Genomic DNA, 19,744 nt, shown 5'->3' on the forward strand with positions numbered 1-19,744 from the left:
CCGGGGGAGCTGGCTGTACGTACCCATAAGTCTTTGCGGTAGTCTCGCGCGTACCGGATATAACCCATCAAGCTTTTCTCCTTCAGAGAAATACTGCGTTGCGCTCAAGTGCCTTATAAGGCTGTGAACAAAATTAACGTTCGACCAATGAGAAAGCCACATTACCCTGCATACGAGGTTGGACGCGTGATCACTAAATGACAAGTAAAAATAGAATCAGACCACATGTTTCTATATGTCAGAATGCTGCCGTTTGCTGTAGTACACGTGTGTTGTCCAAATTTTCGATTTCAAGCAAGTTTAAGGCCAACCTCGTGTCCACCAGACTAATGCATAATTGGCAGTTGAGCGCAACGCAGTATTTCTCTGAAGGAGAAAAGCTTGATAGGTTATATCCGGTACGCGCGAGACTACCGCAAAGACTTATGGGTACGTACAGCCAGCTCCCCCGGTCTGTACATCTTGATTGTCGTATTTCCCGAGCCAATTATCGTTTTACGGTCGAATTGAGCGCTGTATCTGTCCTAGGATTATGCACTATTATTGAACACATCATTCTACACTGTAGAAATACCGGAATTACTCTTAAAATGCGCGATTACGGTTATTTTATGTTTCAGACAAAGGGGTTTCCCCATATAATGACGTCACTTTTAGCGATATTGTCATTTTCGCAAAAGTACGATTTGGGACGCTAAACCTTGACCGATTGCGTTGGTTTTTGCAGGATAGGTTGTTTATAATATTAAAAAAAATTAGGCATAAGAATTTTTGTGGAAATGGTGGTTTAAGCTATTGTTCTATTTATAGATTTTTGTTATTGCCTGACCTACGACAGCGAGAGTGAGGTCAGGAGCCCAGACTATAAAACGCCCACTAGGGGCCAACGGTTACATAAAATAATTACAAAATATACAATATAAAGTTACAGGGTATACAAAATAAGATCACAAATATTTAAAGACAAAAACATAATAATGGAAATCAGGACAATATAGAGTTACGCAGTTTAAAGAACTCGTTGATAATCGCAGCAGAGGGAGGTGAAGGATTTTTCAGAAAAATTGTAGTCAGATCCGACAGAGACAGAAAATGGAGATCACTTCTATTACAACTGCAATGAGTTTTGCTGTTTTGACGCATATTTAGGGCACACCGCAAGGAAGTGAAAATCATCCTCAACCTCCCCTGACTTGCAAACCTCACACTTTCTTAGACTACAGTGTCTCCCAGTTTTGATTCTTAGACAATGGGCTTCCAGCATTAATTTTGTGATACAAGCCCTGTGTTTCACTGATTTAATATCATTTAAATATGTTTGAAGTTCAAATGAAAACATAAGATTACTATACATCGAGTTTTTTATTTGTTGCGATTTCACCAAAAATTTCATGTTGACAAATATCTCTAATCGTTTACTGGGCATTAGAGTATAATATTTTCCAGTTATCCACATTAATATTCATTTGATCAAGCCATAGGTACCCCAACCCGGAGGAATTAAGAACAACATTTCCAAACTTTGGGGACGTTCTGGCATCAACGCGACGACCCATATTCGCCTATAGGCTTGTTTTGTTAGAAGTGGTACGATAATATATTGCCCATCTCCAAATAAGGGGCCTTGTCCAAATTATTCGCCGAAATTCACCGGCGAATTTCTGGCGAATTCACGGCGAATTTTTACAAGTTCGCCAAAATTCGCCAAAACCTACTCAAAACCTCCTCAAAATTCGCCGGAGACTTTCGGCGAATTTAAGGCGAATTTGTGGCGTTTTTGGGGCGAATTACGGCGAATTTCGGCGAATAATTTGGACAAGGCCCCTAAGTAAAATAACAAAGGCCTTCTGCGTATTGATTTTTAAAATGAGTTATGTTGTTATGCATAAATTTTCAAATTCAATTATAAATTTCAAATGTTTAATGAACCGTGTAGGACTTTATATTTTGATTGAAAGGAACTGGTCCTGTAATTAACACACAGCTATAAAGAATTCGATCTCAAACATCAGAATGGATAAATAATAATGCGATATTGATGTCTGGAGATTAAAATAAATGGCATTTTATTGATGAGGTTCTCTATGATAATTGACACACAGTCACATGTTATTATCGTGATATAAATATTATTGGTATTGGAACGTTTGATCTGTTCATGGTAATTAACCCTCTTAATCTTATAACACTTCCAGTGCCAGCACTCCTTTACCCCCTTTTCATGCCCCGAGGAAAAACGATCAAAAAGCGATATAGGTCTTTTGTGGAAGCTTCCCAAAGACCAGAGATTTTTAGAATCAAATATTACTATATTCTCAAGTTACATTTTATTTCTTCATCAAAAAGTGGCAAATGACCCCCTCTCAAGCACCCCCCCCCCAAAAAAAAGAAAATCCTGAACAGAGAAATGAGTTCAGTTCGAATCTCCCCCTTCAGATGGCGCCATTTGGTTCAAGCTCAGGAAAAATCCAGTGTTGCGTCATGTCATGTCGCTGACACGGAGATGTGACGAGACATGACACAATACTTAATTTCCCTGTCTCTGACACGGAAGTCTTATTTGTCCCAAAAATGCTTTATTTCAGTTGTTTGTGAGCCACAGTTTAGCTTTGCAGGAGAAATGAGTCCTCCCACATCATAGAGCAGGGACTGCTCTTACGCCCCTGCAACCCCAGCAAACACCCATTCAAATCATACTTCGGGGAGGGGGGGGGCAGTTTGCAGGGTTTCATTGCCCCTGTTCACAACATTGTAAAGTGGACTTGGGTCACAGGCACGAGAAATTATTTTATGTGTGTTGACAGTGTTGTGTGTTTGTCAGTCAATGGGGGCCTGTGGGGGGCTATTGAGCTTTCCCTGAATATTCCCCTAGTGCGCTAAGCATTTTCAGAAAGAGTGCGACCAAGTGCTGGTGAATTAACAGTTTAGTAGGGCATGACATGCTATGCACTTCATTCGCAACTCATGGGGCCATGTACATGACGTACGATGCACATCACCCTCACTGAAAGAGTTAATAGGTATCTAGTGGAGTTCCGGTTGCGTGGTTGCCGGAAGAAAACTGGAGCTTGCTGTGCTCTGCTCTTGTTGTTTCGGATGGATCCGGATTCAGGACACAATGTCTCGAATCCTGACCTCTATAGTGAATGAGGCCTATTGTTCTCAACCGATCAGTACCAGGTTCTGTTAGTCTCCACGTCATTGGATGTTGTATGTTGCAGTTGGAGTAATCAGCTTTGTTGATCACTAATACTTGTTTGTTTATGATCAGCTCCGACCAGTTCAGGCAACAGAAGCTGCGCTCTGACCAATTCTGAATATGGCTTACTCTGGACTTGAAAGGTTGGTAGTCATTTAAGGTTCAGTTCACAGTTTTACTAAAGGCTACATTACCAATAACTGTGGCTACAGTTCTAATAACTGTACCTAAGCATTCAACAGTTAAGGGGTTGACCAAAGGCACCACCATTTTGACTAGAACTTGAAATCTTAAAGCAAGTGAATGCTAATTTCAAGGGTGTGGGTCTGTTCTTTGTTCTTTGTTTTTGTTGGGCATTCACTTCATTGTGAAGGAGTTCGATTTCAGAGTTCTCCACTATGCTTTTTGTCCAGGCACAGCACCCGGACAGAATCAATTTCCCCTCTTCAGCACCCGGACAAAAGAGTTAGCACCTGGACATTCATAAAGTTGGTAATGGTTTTACTGTTAGAGCACCCAGACAGATTTTGCTGCCGACCCGGACAGAACTGAAGTGAATTCTCAATTGTGTCAAAATATGGCTACAGCAGCCGGCCCAAAAAAATTGTTGGGGAGAACATTGTAATTGTTTAGGATTTCAAGTTCTACCCAGAATAGTGGTCTGAATTCGAAATATTCGAGAAGTGTATCAGTAATGCTGGGCACTAACGAGGATTTCAAGTTCTACCCAGAATAGTGGTCTGAAATATTCGAGAAATGTATCAGTAATGCTGGGCACTAACGATGATAAGAGAGTTGCTGCCGTTATGCAAAACTTTGCACAAACAAATTACAGAATGTTTGTTTGCATTTCTGATACATGTCAGAGCTGCCCTCTATTCAGAAGCATAGTAAACTTCATTACTGCTGGGCTGATTTTATCTTGATATTCCTGTTATACAGGAAAATTCAAAGTCATTTTCACACTTTCACCTTTGATAGTTCCTCCTGTGTGTTTCAACATTGCAAACCACTGCTGGTGTTTCATCGAAAACTTTCCGATTCAATGTAAAAATTCTTCCGTCCGCTTAATGATCTTGCAGAACGAAATGAGTATCGGGGAGCCAACCACTTGATGAGCTACTTCACATCCAAATGTGGGTTAGCATTTGAATTTGATTGAATTATTAAACAGTTTAGGGGTGTGACTGTGGCAGTGAGTGCATCCTGGGTTTCGAATTGACGCTTATTGTAATGCCCTTTGTCTTCCAAAGGTCAATGTCCAGTTCCCAAGAATTCAGTTTTACATTGTACCCCTTTAAACGAAAACCATGCAATTGAACGCCAATGTAGATCCTGTAGTCAGTTCCAGTCAAAGATTTTCTCTCCTATTCACGTTCCCTGCTTACTTTTAAAGGTTGCACCCTTAAAAACGGTGTCAAAACCATGCAATTGAAAGCCCAATACAGATTCTGTAGCCAGTTCCAGTCACAGATACTCTCATCTAGTCGTGTTCTCTGCTGACTTTTAAACCGTTTGCCAATTGTGATTGATCTATTATCTCGGCGTAGATCCGTGTACCTTTCCTCGTGGAAGCAACAACTGCTCTGCCAGCATTCCCTCGTGGTCGATTTGCTAGGATACGGCACGTTTCATTCCTGAGTCTGCATTCAGAAAGCCATTTTTCCAGGGTGGTGACTAATTTCAACTTTGGTCGTGATTGTGGAGTACATTGCAGATGCGGTTGTCGATGCTTAGGGATCTGCTTTGAAATATTTTGGCTGGGGAAGCTGTTGTGGATATTACACTGGGGAATCTGATGTGGTGGTTATTTCACTGAAAAAACTGATGCAAATACTTAACTGGAGAAGCTAATGTGAATATTTCACTGGGGAATCTGATGTGAATAATTTCACTGGAGAAGCTGATGTGAATATTTCACTGGGGAATCTGATGCGAATTTTTCACTTGAAAAACTGTTGTGGATACTTCTGAAATGGCAAGAAGGTAAGATTTTTACTCTGATTGTCATATGTATGTGTATAGATATCAGCTATATATCAATGTATGGACATGAAAGTATGGATCATTGATTGATAAGTGTGTTGTTTCCTTTAAATTTCTCTGCCCCGTCCCCTCCACAAAAAAGCATTCAAAAAGGTAAGAATTGACAAGTTATTATAAGACAACAGGCAGGCAAGTGACCATTCATGAGAATGCCCTTGATATGTAATTTACGATTTATCCATGAATTTGTGTGATTGTCTTTTCATTTTGAAACAAATTATTTCTGTATAGATTTTTCCAGTCCTACACTCAATTTAAGATAACGAAAAAAATGACACTTGTGATTTTACACAGAAAATACAGCAGTTGAACAGAATGTTGTATATTATTATCTAAAACCTCCCAAGTACCTAAAAATGCTTACTTTACCAGAATTGGATAAAATATAATGAAGAACAGGCTATTTGGAGCAAATAGTTGGCACCTTTCCCAGCCATTTAAAATTTTTTGCATGCAGTGCCATTTTTTCGTGAAATGGAGTAGTTTGTGGAGGGTTAACAGAGTTATCCATCTTCATTAGTCTGTATCTGATCTCATGGCACAGGTTGAGTAAGAAGGAATAGTGAAGCCTTTCATGTATCTTTACCTTTTTTCATAGATGCCATACTGGAGTCATCCACATCCTCCAAACCTTGCATTAAAGGGGGAGGGAGTACGTGCAGGAGCTCGGGAGTCAGATGGACTTCATATAACTCAATTTGACTTACCTGGCTTATGCCTATACAGAGTGTATCAATAAAAATGGTAAACTTTAAAAAATGGCTGTGTATTGTTTGTTTTTTTACACTTGGTATTAAGTTGGGTGCTGTATTTCAATTTTCAATTAAGACCCCTCGAACTAGATAATCTTGAAACGTAGGCTACTTGTAAATTCCATTTTGGTGTAACGCAACTAAGATTTACTCCGTAGCCGATAATTTTGGCCCAATCTTTGATTGAACCTGTTCGTCATGATTCAATCGTACCTCAGGTATTTTGTTCATCCCAAAAGAAACCATGCCTTGTTTTTCTCTTGAGGGAAATCTGAGAATAGGTAAATGTGTTCTTAAGATACAACTCGAGATTTGTTGTTCGAATAGTTCAGAGTCTGACTAGGCCTTCTCTGAAAATGCTGGACATTGGGCCAATGATATGCAGCCTCGGTTTCAAGTCTCATTCATAGGTCTGTGCGTGAAGAGCCAGGAATTTTAGTTCCTTGAAAGCCACGCTGGTGTCTCATTCAAAAACTACAATATATTTTGCAATGAAACTTATGCAGTGTCCCAAGAAGATTACATGGGCAAGCCATATGACTATGAAGGCAACTGATGGAGTACATCTGATAGTTCAGAATGCTCTGGAGGTACCGTTGTTACTTTCTTGGACGATATATTTCTGGCTTAAAGAAAAGTCTAACGAAGGGTCACTCTATCAAATGCTTCTGCTGGAGGAGGCTGATATACGCAAATGTGGGGGGCCTAAATGTACCCCCGCTTGAAGTGAAATCCTCTCATTGACAAAGGGCGGGCAGATAAAGCCACGCATTTGTTCAAGAATTTCTGGTCAGGCAAGAAGCTGTAAAAATGCTTGTCTTTGTTGAAAATTGGCAGTTGCAGTGACATGTGATAGTCCTGGGTCTTCACTTTTCACCCAGCCATTGTTGTTAAATCACATTTTGAATATAGGCTCTCTTGAAGGGAGGAGAACATCACTTTTCATCCAAAAGCTTCATGAAAAACAGTTGCACCTCTTCACCCCGCTAAATACAGCCCTGCCCTGCAACATGTGCCGTGATAACTTTGCTGATGAAAATTGCTCACTTAAATAACTCATAAGGAGCTAATGGGAGGGTTGATTGACAAAGGGTTAATGCATGCAAAACAAGTGGAATCTAATCACCATGAATAAACAATAACTGTGCACACCATATGGGTAATTTAGCACAGAAAATATTTGTATAATGAAACGAAATATAGCAGCTTAATGATTGGCGCACAATTGGCAGGAATCACAATAATTGTTTTGTGGTGTAAAAAATGTTTGTATAATTATTGTAATGGAAATGTGTTATTGGTTAGTGTATAACTACTGTTTGTTTAGTGCATGATGGAATGGATCTACCCCCTCCCCTCCCCCCCCACCAAAAAAATGAATTTGCTTTTGAGATGACAATGACTTCTCACATTCAAAAATCTGTTCCCATGTCTTCTTCATCATTTAATAAATGCTTCGTAAACCTATTCGATTTTGCCAGAGGTATTAAGTCCACTATAGGCTACTGTTTTTAATACCTATGTGGGATCTTTTACTTGCCCTGGTATAGATGCAAAGGGCAAGCGACCAAGGCTTTTTAGTCACATCCAACAGACCCTCATTAATCTATCTCATATCGAGCCCAAAACTTTCTTGTGACGAGCATCGGAATTTAGTTCCTTGAAAGCGGTGCCAGTTCATCCAAAATTAATTTTTTGGAATCCAACCTGGGGCCTTTTGCATTGTAGCCAGCAGAGTTATACCACAAGGCTGTGCGGCACCTCAAATATGAAGCCTCTAGCTCCTGAGCCACCTCCTACATAATTATCACAAGGTAGGCTGATGAGTAGGTAACAATGCACTGTCAAATCCTTGGTCATCCAAGTCCTTCCTTGCGTTTTGCTGCATTGAGCTTTAAATGTTTTAAAACGTCCATTAAGGCGATTGTTCAGCATCCTTGATTGGCCGCCAATTAAACAAACACAGTTTTCTCATGAGATCAATTAAGCATATTATTACATATTATTCAGCTGGGCCATATTTAGTTGCAGCCAGACCATACGATGGTCCACACAACACTCGTTTAAAAAGATCCTGGATGAATTTGGCCCTTTCTTTGATGTTTTCTCTTTGGGTGTCCTTTAGAGAGCTGGTAAGTTGTACAATTTATTGAAAATTTCCTCACGATAACTTTACTGTAACCTTTATGGGAAATCTGATAAGATTTCAGTTTCATTTCTGAATATCTTTGATGGCATTTTATACCAATTAGTAAAAGTTTTTTAGGAATTTGCCTAATTTTAATAGCTGTACATGTGCAACTAAGTTTTGAACATGATCCTGGTCTGGTGAGACAGTGGGAGTTGGCACTTGATTTGGTTGGTCCAACCTCTCCGCTAGAGGTGAATCAACAAGGTGATCTGCACAACCAGGGAATAATCTCAAGAGCGAGTTGCCTTCCAATTTAGTTGTCTGTGTGCAATGCATACCAGTCTTATCTCCTGTTTAGTACTCTAGACAACCTCTCCTTGTGCTCGGAACCCCTGCTGCAGTGTTGGATCAACATCATGACCAGCACAGCCAGAGAATGTTCCCAAGAGCGCAGTGATGAGTAAGGTGGGAAATATCTTGTGGAAGTTTCATTCCGGCAAGGATTTAATTGGTATAACAACGTTCCATGGCAATCTGCACTGTGTTGACCCGGTAAAATCAAAAAATGTAACGCTCTCTTCGAAGACAAAAAGAGGTGCTGTGGTCTTGAAGTTGAGGAGTAAACAATTAGACGGCAAGTCATGGTGGATGCAATACTATTACTGCAGACAAGTTCCCTTTTAATATGGTCTAATTGAGCAGCTTTGACATCCTGATATAAAAATGGACCCTTCTAGATACCTGGTAGGCATTTTCGGCAAGCCTCGATGCAATTTTCGTGCACCTGCCAAGTTTCTGTGAATCCCCTATCTTGAAAATCCTCGCCTTTTTGGGCCCATCTGGGCAGGGTGTCGAGAAAACTAAGACCTAAGACCTATAGAAAACAACTAAGACCCACTAGAAAACTATGACCAACTCGAAAACTAGGACCCTATTCACTAGAAAACTAAGACCCACTTAGTTTTCTAGACACCCCATCCGGGCAGCCCAAATATAGTATTCCCCTGTTTGAAGCAAACACAGAAGAGTAAGAAATAAAAGGTTAGTAGCCGGCTATAAAAAAATTAGTCGAAGACTCAGAATAAACCACTGCATCAGCCGTTCTGTTTACACTCTCAGAAGGTTCTATTTGTACACAGATAATTCATGCTGTGAGGCGGTATCAACATCTCGGTAAACATACGCCAATATCTCTGATCAAAATCAAGCTAGCTCTGATTTTTGCTAATCGAGCAGGATTTTTTTCTGGTGCGATGATCGCAGCTATCTCACTTGGTGGTACAAAAAGTACTAACGATGGTGATTATGCGATGCCAGTACGCTAGATTGCTAGATTTTTTCATAGTTTTTCTTATCAGCTCTAGTTATTGATTTGCAGATTGCTTCTTCGTGTACGCATTTAAAGAAACTACGCCCACTTTGGGTTCGAGTGGCTCCGTTTTCTCATTATAGTCATATTTCCATCTGTCCAACTCTCGTAGTTTTTTGTGATTCCATGGATTGCCTTGCAAAACAGCGTGTCAAAATCATTCTGGGGATGTTTTTTCGTTGCATTCCCGTGTCTAATTTGGCCCCATCGAGCTCGATGGGGCTGTTAGGATTATTGACTGAAACTCATGGTCAGTTTCAGAAGCAGACTGCCTTCTGTGCCACTCCCAGAATCTGAATTCATACCTGCCCTCAGCCACCTAACTGACTCAACCTGTGTCCGAGATAGATAAAATGGTAAAGATATGAGCAGAATAATTGTTGGCCCGGGGCAAGATTCTCATAATTAATCACATGCGAGATGATATTAAGATAACGGACATACCACATTAAGCACTTGCTGCATATTGAATGAGTTAGTCATGAACCCCAGGCTAGTTGTGCTAAAGCCGGGAGAGAATCTTTTTCGGTTGGTAAAAAACTAACTTTTTTTTGACAAGATGTGAATCTTTTTCATGTAAAACCAATTGGGAGATGACGTTGAGATGGGCAAACATTGAAATTATTAAGGTTAAAAAGTTAAAGTTGGCGTTTGTAGTCTGATATCAATTACGGTATCATCCGACTTTACACTTAAACCCTGGTCATTCCTAAAACCTTTGAGTAGAACTCAGATGATCTGCTCAATCAGCACACAGGGTCACAGTATAAGCCCTTCTGACCGGTACCCATTGATGCACCTGGGTGGGTGGAGAAAGGCAAGTTTGATCAACAGACCTGCCTAGAGTCTCTGGGGTTCGGACCAGGGACCTCTTGACCACTAGTCGAGTCGACAGCGGCTCCAAATACCAAAGGGGGAGGGAGTTAAATGCCCACACTGGATTTTTGCTTTCTGAGACGAAGATGTGTTTTGCCTCCCCCAAGATCAAAAGGTATCTATCTACAGGCCTGTATTAGCCTACAATCATCATGTATGTAGCATTCTGATCGCTTAATACCGGAATTACTATCTTCAATTTGTGATGAGTTATGATGTAGGCTACATTGTATGACCTATCCATAATGTTGACATCTTCTCTCCGACATTCAGAATTTTATAGAGATGTACAAATCTTCCAATCACATAAATCAGATGCATCTTGAGAGAGGCAACAATTTGAATGTATGAGCAGTCAGGGAGTCGACTCCGGATAGCAATTTGATTGGGTAATTTACGATTGGTTGAAGGACCCGGGGATTACTGGTCGGGGTATTTCAAAGCTGCGGAAGATGTTGAAGCGACCCGATGTCACATATACTGTCTGGTTAGAATGTTAAACATGGTTGAAGTGTTACTGCTGTTTCATGTTGGGGTCCATTATATGGATCTGTTTCCAAGTCTTGAATCAGCATCATGCAATTTAGCTGTATCGTTATTATCAACTGAAAAAAGATTTCAACATTGCTGTTGTTTAGACAGATATAGAAATACTATTTATACCTAGTTTCAGTAAAGTTGCATGCATGAAAACTGCACTATGGCATTGTGTATAACTGCATATCTATTTTCCTAACCCACCATTGATTATGAATGGCGTACCACTTTAACAAATGTTTGCATAAGATCAAGCTGCTGTGTCGTTTTTACCTTCCAGCTCATGGTCACGAGGAGGGTACCTTATCCGACCAACACCATCGCTATAGTGTATCATATTGGAATGTTTGATTCGAGAAAGATCATTTCATACCTTGAAAATATTGATCAGCAATATGATATTGCCCGTTTACAGCAAAATCAAGGCGCGTACTATAGTGCCAGGGCCTGGGGCAAGTAATAAACATAGAAAATAAAGAGGCAACTTAGATTAAAGTCGCTGCACCCTGGATGGCTAGTTCTGCTCAAGGCTGTTTCTCCAGCTTGGCTCATTTTGTAGAAGTTCACTCGGCTGCAGATGGGGAGCAAATTTTAAACATACCACATTCTCGGCGGAGCGGTTCTCAGCCGGGATAGCAAAAATTTACCATTTACAGAATCTTCTCTGAAAACTGGCCTGTTATGCAGTTCTTGACTATCTCAGGAGATGGCAGCACCAGTGCCCCAGAACTGTCGCTTTCGCTAACAACATTTTTAACTTTGGGAGTTAACCTTCTGAGTGCTGGGAATAGTCGGCTTTAATTGAACCAATTTATTTTTACTTGTTGGGAGTTAATTCTCTTCATGAAATTGAACCAATGAAGGCGTTTATTAACCCTAGTCATTGGAAGGGGGGGGGGATGACTCTTCTTTAGTTGGATTCAAGGGATCATTATTCATGAAGGAACAGATTAGAACGTGCTCAGAATGATCAAATAGGTCCTGATGGAAATCAGGTGTGATTGTGACAGGTTTACCCCTTCAGGTCAAGCTGCAATAGGAATTGGCAAATCTTGATTAGCAGTGTCGATTGTTGAAGTGTTCATTAGGATAACACCATGTCTATCCACTAAGAACTGAATTAGAAGACTGTAAGGGTTACCCCTCCTATATCATTTCAAATAATTATAGGGATAGCCCGGGAGAGAGGTGTCGTTCAAACTAACTCATTTCAACTTGAGCTTCACTTTGATCTTCACTTTGATATTGACCTCTGCTTTGATCTTTCAGGGTTGGAAGCATGATAGAATTGGTATGGTGTTTCTTAAAAGGAACCATAGTATATGTTAGTTTGTCGATAATAATAGTTTCTGGGTGATTCCTGTGTGTTGCAGCACATTTTAATGTCAGTTAAAGAAATGCTAGTCCGACACTAATAGATATGTATACATAAACTGCACTCTTCACAGGAACTTGATAAACTTCTTTAGTGAGGGCCTGGCTGGTATTTTTTGAGGTATTCCGCTTCTAGTACGAAAATATTTTTTTTCTCGAAAAAAAATTGCCAGCAGTTCTTCAAAAAATCATCCTCGCATCGTAAAATAATATTTACCAAATTCATCAATACTCCATAAGTGGTAAAACCTATCTCAATATTTTTGAAAAAAAATTGAAAGAACTGGTAGATGTTTCTCATATTGATAATATCTCGTGAGTATTCAGTGACTCGTCCTTGTGACAATTGACACATCTGAATTATTGCAACTTAAATCACTCCTTCTCGGAATGATTGTAATTCGTGTGGCGGTAGCTATGGTAACCAACATTTGATGCCTGTTTGATCTGGCTAAGTGGGGTATCTTGTTGGCATAAGTGATAGAATCATTGAGGAACTTTCTTCTCTCAAGAATGATGTATCTGCAGATTAACCAACCCTTTTAGGTCTGTTTTCTAAACACTACTTTTCTGTGTGAAAGTTACACTTAGTGGGGCCATTAAATGCATGGTCACAACACCATCCTTCCCATGTGCTGTACATACATTTACGCCGTGTGTATCATACTCTCAGATTGCACTACCTCACTAATATTTGCATAAAGATTCTTTAAAAAGCAATCAAAAGCGTGAGGGACCTTTATCATCTTATTAAGTCCGGTCTTAGAGGATTTGTACACGTCATGCCAATATATTGCCCGACATATAAGCAGGAATATTGGGCTTAAAATGCAACATGATGGTTTAAGCCCACAAAAGTGCGAGGGACTATTTCCATCTTACTACAAAGTGCAAGAAACCTTCACTATCTTTCTTAATTACTTAACTGCAACATGATGGTTTGAGCCATCAAAAGTGTGAGGGACTTTTGCCAAATTACTTACCTATCACTACAACATGGTGGTTTAAGCCTTCAGAAGTACAAGGCACCTTCGCCACCTAACTGTCTTTTCAAGATATCATTCTCAGTCACTAACACAATTTGTCAATTTTTTCTGAACCAGTACCGAAACCTCATTACCTTTGCCCGCTAATTTGATTCTCATGTAACCAGAAACGCCACACTGAGTTATCCGTCGCTAGTGGCATGTCAGATGAGGCGAGGCAATGTCAACGGTTATCAAAAATTATATCTGCACGTTTCTATTCCAAAGATCCCAAGGGGAAGCTCGGCTGTTCCGAGAGTAGTATACACTCCTTGAAAATAGTTGAGTTGGTGTAACAGCTGGGCCAGGGAACTGCTAGCAAGGTTTAGGGCCCAGAGGAGGGGGCAAACCAGTTTGTTCAGCAGCCCCAATAGGGATTAGATGTGAATTTCTGTTGGCAAAGACGAGATAATATGAAATATCATGAAATAGAAACATAACAATTGTGTTTGCTGGCCACAGCTAGAGAGGGCTAAATGCTCCCAAAGGCTAAAAAAACAATCATATTTTTCAAGCAGATTTGGACCAATATTTTGACTGACATGACCAAAAAGCTAGATACGGGCCTGCTCTGTGGTGAAAGCATGCAAAATTGTGGCTGGTAGTACAATGTAGGTTAGAGGACTAAACCACTCTCTCCAACAGCCCACTTCTAGACTTGGTGGTAAATTTGTCAAAGAAGGGATTTGAAAAGTATCAGAAAAAGAAACTCCAAATTTGTGGACTGCTTGTTCGTTGATGTTCTAATGTAAATTGAGGATTATTCGAGAGACATTTTTGTCGTAAGGGCGTTTGTTGCCATTTAGTTGATGGACATATAAAATTCTTACGATTTATCAAAACCTATGACATGTCCATTCATTGGTATTAAGGTCTTAGTGAGAAATTTATGGTTATACCATAATCATGTCTCAGTGGAAATACATTTAGTTTAAACCCACCCTTCATCTTAATTTTAGAGTGGGGTATTAACCAATCTTTCAACAGCCCCTCAGGCTCAATCTGTGATGAATTTGTTGATCCATTCTATGATTGACATTTGCGCTGTTAAAGTCTTATTGTCTGTCAGAAAGCCATCTCGCATTGTCATGTTAAATTTTTAATAATCGCCCGGAGACAGCCGGATAATTCTTCATCCGCCTATCAGATGAGTACATACGTTATTGATCCAAAGTAGATGTTAGACAGTTTCTGACACTCTGATAAGATGTTATAAGTCATCGGACTCTACCGTGTTGTGCTGTTTTAGGCCAGGAGAAGGATGTTTTGGATATGTGTCCCCAAACTCGGTAACAATTTCCAGTATCCCTACAAAAAGTCTCTGGAGATACAGTCAAAATTTATCTGCGGAGGGACCAAACTCCCTTAATTGTGTCACCTCGTGTCGTGTCTAAGCCAGGGCAAGTAAAAGATCCCATGCAGGGGGTAAAAGTGTGGCTCGGCAGAATTCCGATCAATCGACATTGATCGGTTCTGATTTGAAGAAACTCACGATTTGACTTTGTCTCTGTATTTTCAATAGGAATTGCACTAGGCTCATTGTCTTGGTTGTGACTTTGTCTCACTATTTTTTTTATTCTGATCTGACAAACTGTCTTGGTTGTGACTTTGTCTCTACATCCTCATTTCGAATCTGACAAACTTTCTTGATTGTGACTTTGTCTCTGCATCCCAATTCCGATCTGACAAACTTTCTTGGTTTTGACTTTGTCTCTACATCGACATTTCTGATCTGACAAACTGTCTAGGTTGTGACTTTGTCTCTGTATTTTCATTCTGTATTGCACTGGGTTAACTGTCTTGGTTAACTGTCTTTGGGAAGATCACTGGCACAGTGGTTAGAGCACCAGGCTCATAATCAGGAGGTCGTGGGTTCGATTCTCGGAAGGGTCACTGCTGTTTCGTCTTTGTGTCTTTGAGCAAGGCACTTAACCCTACTTGCTTCTCTCCACCAAGGAGTAAATGGGTACCTAGCTGGCAGAGATGGCAAACTATGAATGTTAGTCCTGAGCTCTGTATAGCTGCAGCTCGGACCTGTAATACTCCCGGAGAGTAGAGCTTGAACCAAGAATGTACAGCCCAATAGCTAGGGGTAATAATGTGAAGCGCTTGGAGCGACTGAAACCAGTTGGATTAAGCGCTATATAAGTCTCATAATTTTGGTTGTGACTTTGTCTCTTCATCCTCCTGTCCAATCTGACAAACTTTATGGTTGTGACTTTGTCTCTATATCCACATTTCCAATCAGGCTGATTGTCTTGGTTGTGACTTTGTATCTACATCTTCATCTCCAATCTGATTAACTTTCTTGGTTGCATGAAATTTTCTCTACATCCTCATTTCCAATCTGACTATTTCTTTTGGTTGTGACTTTGTCCCTGCATCCTCCTTTTCTGTCTGACCAGATCTTCTGGTTGTGGCTAGTCTCTACATCCACATTTCCAATCTGACAAACTGTCTTGGTTGTGACTTGTCTCTGTATTTTCATTCTGTATTGTACTAGGCTAACTGTCTTGGTTGTGACTTTGTCTCTACATCCTCCTGTCCAATCTGACAAATTTTGTGGTTGTGCCTTTGTCTCTATATCCACATTTCCAATCAGACCGACTGTCTTGGTTGTGACTTTGTCTCTACATCCTCATCTCCAATCTGACAAACTTTCTTGGTTGCATGAAATTTTTCTCCACATCCTCATTTCCAATCTGACTATTTCTCTTGGTTGTGACTTTGTCCCTGCATCCTCATTTTCTGTCTGACCAATTCTTTTGGTTGTGACTTTGTCCCTGCATCCTCATTTCCATACTAACTAGCTCTCTTGATTGTGACTTTGTCTCATTTTGATCCGACTTGTCTTGGCTGTGGCTTTGTCTCTAAAATATCGTTTTCTCTCCGGTTGTGACTCTGTTCAGACTTACCTTAATTATCTGAAGAAAAACCTCCAGAAAATACCGTGTTATCTGCTTGAGCGGATACCTCTTTAAGCATGACACCCTCTCTATCTAAGACACTTATTTTGATCCAGAATTGGCCCTTGGTGTTCAAGCTGACCTTTGTAGTCAGTACTCCTCTCTATTAAGAACAGCATTCATAAGTCCCAAGGTGTCCTGAGTATAGATGTTCTAAAGTAATTACATTCTGACAACACATTTCTGTTCAAAATGATTCTTGTATTATTGATTCTTTTACATGATGCACCTCATGGTGTTAACCTTCCTAAAAAATTGCTCCTAACCACATTAACTACATGATCCATGAACTTTGTAACCATCATCGGGCAGACATATTTTTTGCTGATTTAATTACAGTTGAATGTCATCAGCATACTGGCTCTTGGCTGTCTTGGGAGATTATTACAGGTTGGATAGAAAAGGTTGCGGTCTTGTTTTTTTTTAGCTAAGAGTTTTTATACTTGGAGAGTTGATTTGGTTTAGCTACACAGATTTAAAAGGCACAAAAATAGTACAGTACAACCTCTCTAATGGACACCTCTACCAATAACACCACCATTGATTTAGTAATCAAGTCCCAAACTAACAGAAGTATGAACCTTGATGTGGACTTTTTTTCCCCAGTGAAATATATGAGCAAAGTATCAAATTGGCCACACGCAATTTAATGATTATTTTCGATATTTATTTATTTTGTCTAGTTTCAGGTGAATTCTTGTTTTCTTCTTGAACAATGTTTGTTATGATCCAATTAAAGAGGTTGAATAGCGCCTCCAGAAGCAAGCAACAGCGCCACCCGTAGCAGAAATAAGAACTGCTTAGTGACGTCATGGTTTCCATATACGGCATCTCATTTGCATATTTTTACAACCTTATTTACTACGAGTTATAAATATGCCAGTAGCACGTGGATCATGCCGGGCGGCGCTGTCAGGTGTTTCCACTATGGGTTACATAATCGGCTACAAAGAGGCCAGTGTTCTTGTAAATGAAGTTAGCAATGATAGCGAAAGAATGTTAGTGTATGTTACGCAGTCAATAGCGATAGTAGTGAGTTGGAGAGAGGAGAAAATGGAAAATGGAGAGAATAGTAGTATGGATTTCGAGTCCCAAGAAGAAACTTGCAAAGTTTTCATCAAACTGATAATCATATTCCTTCCTTCTCTGTCTCCAACAATTAAAAGTTGCTGCAGTCAACCTGATGCGTTTATCCGCGAGCGAATGGACGAGACGAGGCATTTTTCAAGCATCCGAATGGTACCTTACAGATCCGCAAGGGGCGCGTTACCGAAAATGTTGCAAAAATCAATAACGTGATCGTAAATATTGTCATATTTTTCAAGATGAGAGTATGTAAATGATACACAAACGGTAAACCAATGAAAGGCCAGTATCTATTTAACCTTACAAGTGATTTGGGGGCCTTGAAACTCCTTATATTTATCAATGAAACCTTATTCCCGCCTAAGGTTTTGACCGGGCCGTGCAAAACTCCCCTTTTTTTCCCGGGCTGTTTCCTTTAAGATGAGGTATGTGGTGTTCTTTGATAGCTCTTGGGCAAAGTGATCTTGAACGAATCCACCAACCAACCGAGTGCAGGCCTTTCCGTTGTGAGCGATCAACCTGTAGAATCTGGTGCAACCGGCCACAGGTGCATGTATCGGAATAGTCTGGTATTAAAATTCTGTTCTAGCCTTGTTGTTCCAATGTCTTATCTGATTGCAATCAATCAGTCATCAGGCGGAGGGTTATTGAGGGGTGACCCAACCCTTTGCCCGCTGGCATTTATTGAAAAGAGGAGTTGACTACAACTCTATCCTCTGGTGATTTTAGGAAGTGCTCATATCAAGAGCTTTCCAATAAAAGGTCATTTCTACATAGCAATTTCCGTGTACCACGCTCTGTAATGTTTCCATTGGTCCTTAGACTAGAATTAGGTCACATCCCAAAAAAAACAGGACCTTGTTTTGCAATCAAGTGTCAGCTCAGCACAATCAGATACAGGTCTCCATGTATCAGAATCAACCAGTAATAACATTCCCTGTCCCAATGTCTTACCTGATTGCAAACAATCAATATACAATCAGTTCTCATGTGGAGGGTTATTGAGGGGTGGATCTTTGCCCACCAGAGTGAGGTTACTGTTTTAGGTGTTCTTTAATGTCATACTCATGTGGTCTCATCAAAAATACATCGCAAAAGACACTTTTAAATGAATATTCATGTCAATAGGTGTCGACAATTCTTAAATTTTGGGACAATTTGGTTTCCTATCCTTGGCAAGTTGTCCTTTAAAAGTTTGGGGTTCCAACTTACCCGCCAAGTAGAGCCCTTGCGAACAATCGCCCTCACAATTTGGCACAATCGGACACAGGTGCATGTATCAGAATCAGCCAGTAATAACATTCTGATATAGCCTTGTTGTTCCAATGTCTTTTCTGATTGCAGTCAATCAATCATCATGTAGAGGGTTATTGAGGGGTGACCCTTTGCCCGCCAGAATTGGATTTAGCCTTGAGTGGGTGACTATAAACATCACCTTGTGCCTTAAGTGTTGTGTACTGTGCACACGGGCGGATAAATCCAGGGTGCCAATCCAAGGGACAAAAGAGAGGATGAACTCGAGAGGATGAACTTGGCAGAGACTGGAAGGTGACAGTGCAACATACCAGATCAGACACCAGAGCATGTGCTCCAGAACTGCCCACTCTGGGATACCGAATACATGGCCATAAATGCATCAATGGGGACAAATTTCCTGGGATCAAGGGAGGAACAAGAGATGATGGCCAGGTTTATAAGAAACATGGGCCAAGTTTTGTAGTATGGCCATCAAAGAAAATCGAACGCTAAAAAGAAAAGATTGCACTCTTGTACTTTGCTATTAAAAACATTTGAAATGCATTTCCTGATGACATCATTTCACGATAAAGAACAGGTATTTATTCCAGTTTCCGAAGTGTCTGAAGTAAGTCCACGTCCTGGCAGGGTTAAAGCTAACTTGGGGTCATAAATGAGTAAGAATGCACCATTATCTTAGATCATAGTTTCGAGGATGTGGTGATCTTCTTAGGAAACATGACTCAGCGGAATATTAGAGGTACAATCGACCAGGTGGACATCAATTAGGGCCGAGACTGAATCAATAGAACTGTTCGCAACGGGATTGCTATGGTGCATTCCAAAATGTGAGATCTGGATGGAAATGCAAGATCTTCGTTGAACATCGTCTCCATGGGATATTTGTAACGTTGCCCACAAAATTGCACTTCAATATAACTAGAAATCTTGGCGATCATTTACAAAAACAATGGTGTAATATTTCAGAAACATCTCAAATCAGTGGGGGAGGGGGTAAAGTTTCTCACTAAAATCTGAAATTTCTTATACTTCTCACAAAAGTGGTTAACTTCACAAACATCATCATAATCCAGAACACGAAGTTTAAGGGATCATTTACAAAAAAACACCCATCAGTGTAAAATTT

General features: G+C 40.2%; 1 protein-coding gene across 5 annotated transcripts in view; it reads left to right on the forward strand.

Annotated features, from left to right (window-relative positions):
• Positions 1-19,744, forward strand: part of LOC135500029 (MAGUK p55 subfamily member 7-like) — an 83,646-nt gene that overhangs the window by 18,728 nt on the left and 45,174 nt on the right. The window contains exon 1 of one of the 5 annotated variants that reach the window (XM_064791185.1): positions 3,243-3,342. The exons of 3 other annotated variants lie outside the window; for them this stretch is intronic. In XM_064791185.1, the coding sequence (XP_064647255.1) occupies positions 3,320-3,342 (23 nt within the window). In that variant the 5' untranslated portion in view covers positions 3,243-3,319. Of the gene's footprint in view, positions 1-3,242; positions 3,343-4,819; positions 5,186-19,744 lie in introns of those variants that run through there. One more of the 5 variants, XM_064791186.1, reaches the window with a different exon arrangement.

The sequence above is a fragment of the Lineus longissimus genome, chromosome 15, assembly GCF_910592395.1.
Source record: "Lineus longissimus chromosome 15, tnLinLong1.2, whole genome shotgun sequence".
NCBI lineage: Eukaryota > Metazoa > Nemertea > Pilidiophora > Heteronemertea > Lineidae > Lineus > Lineus longissimus.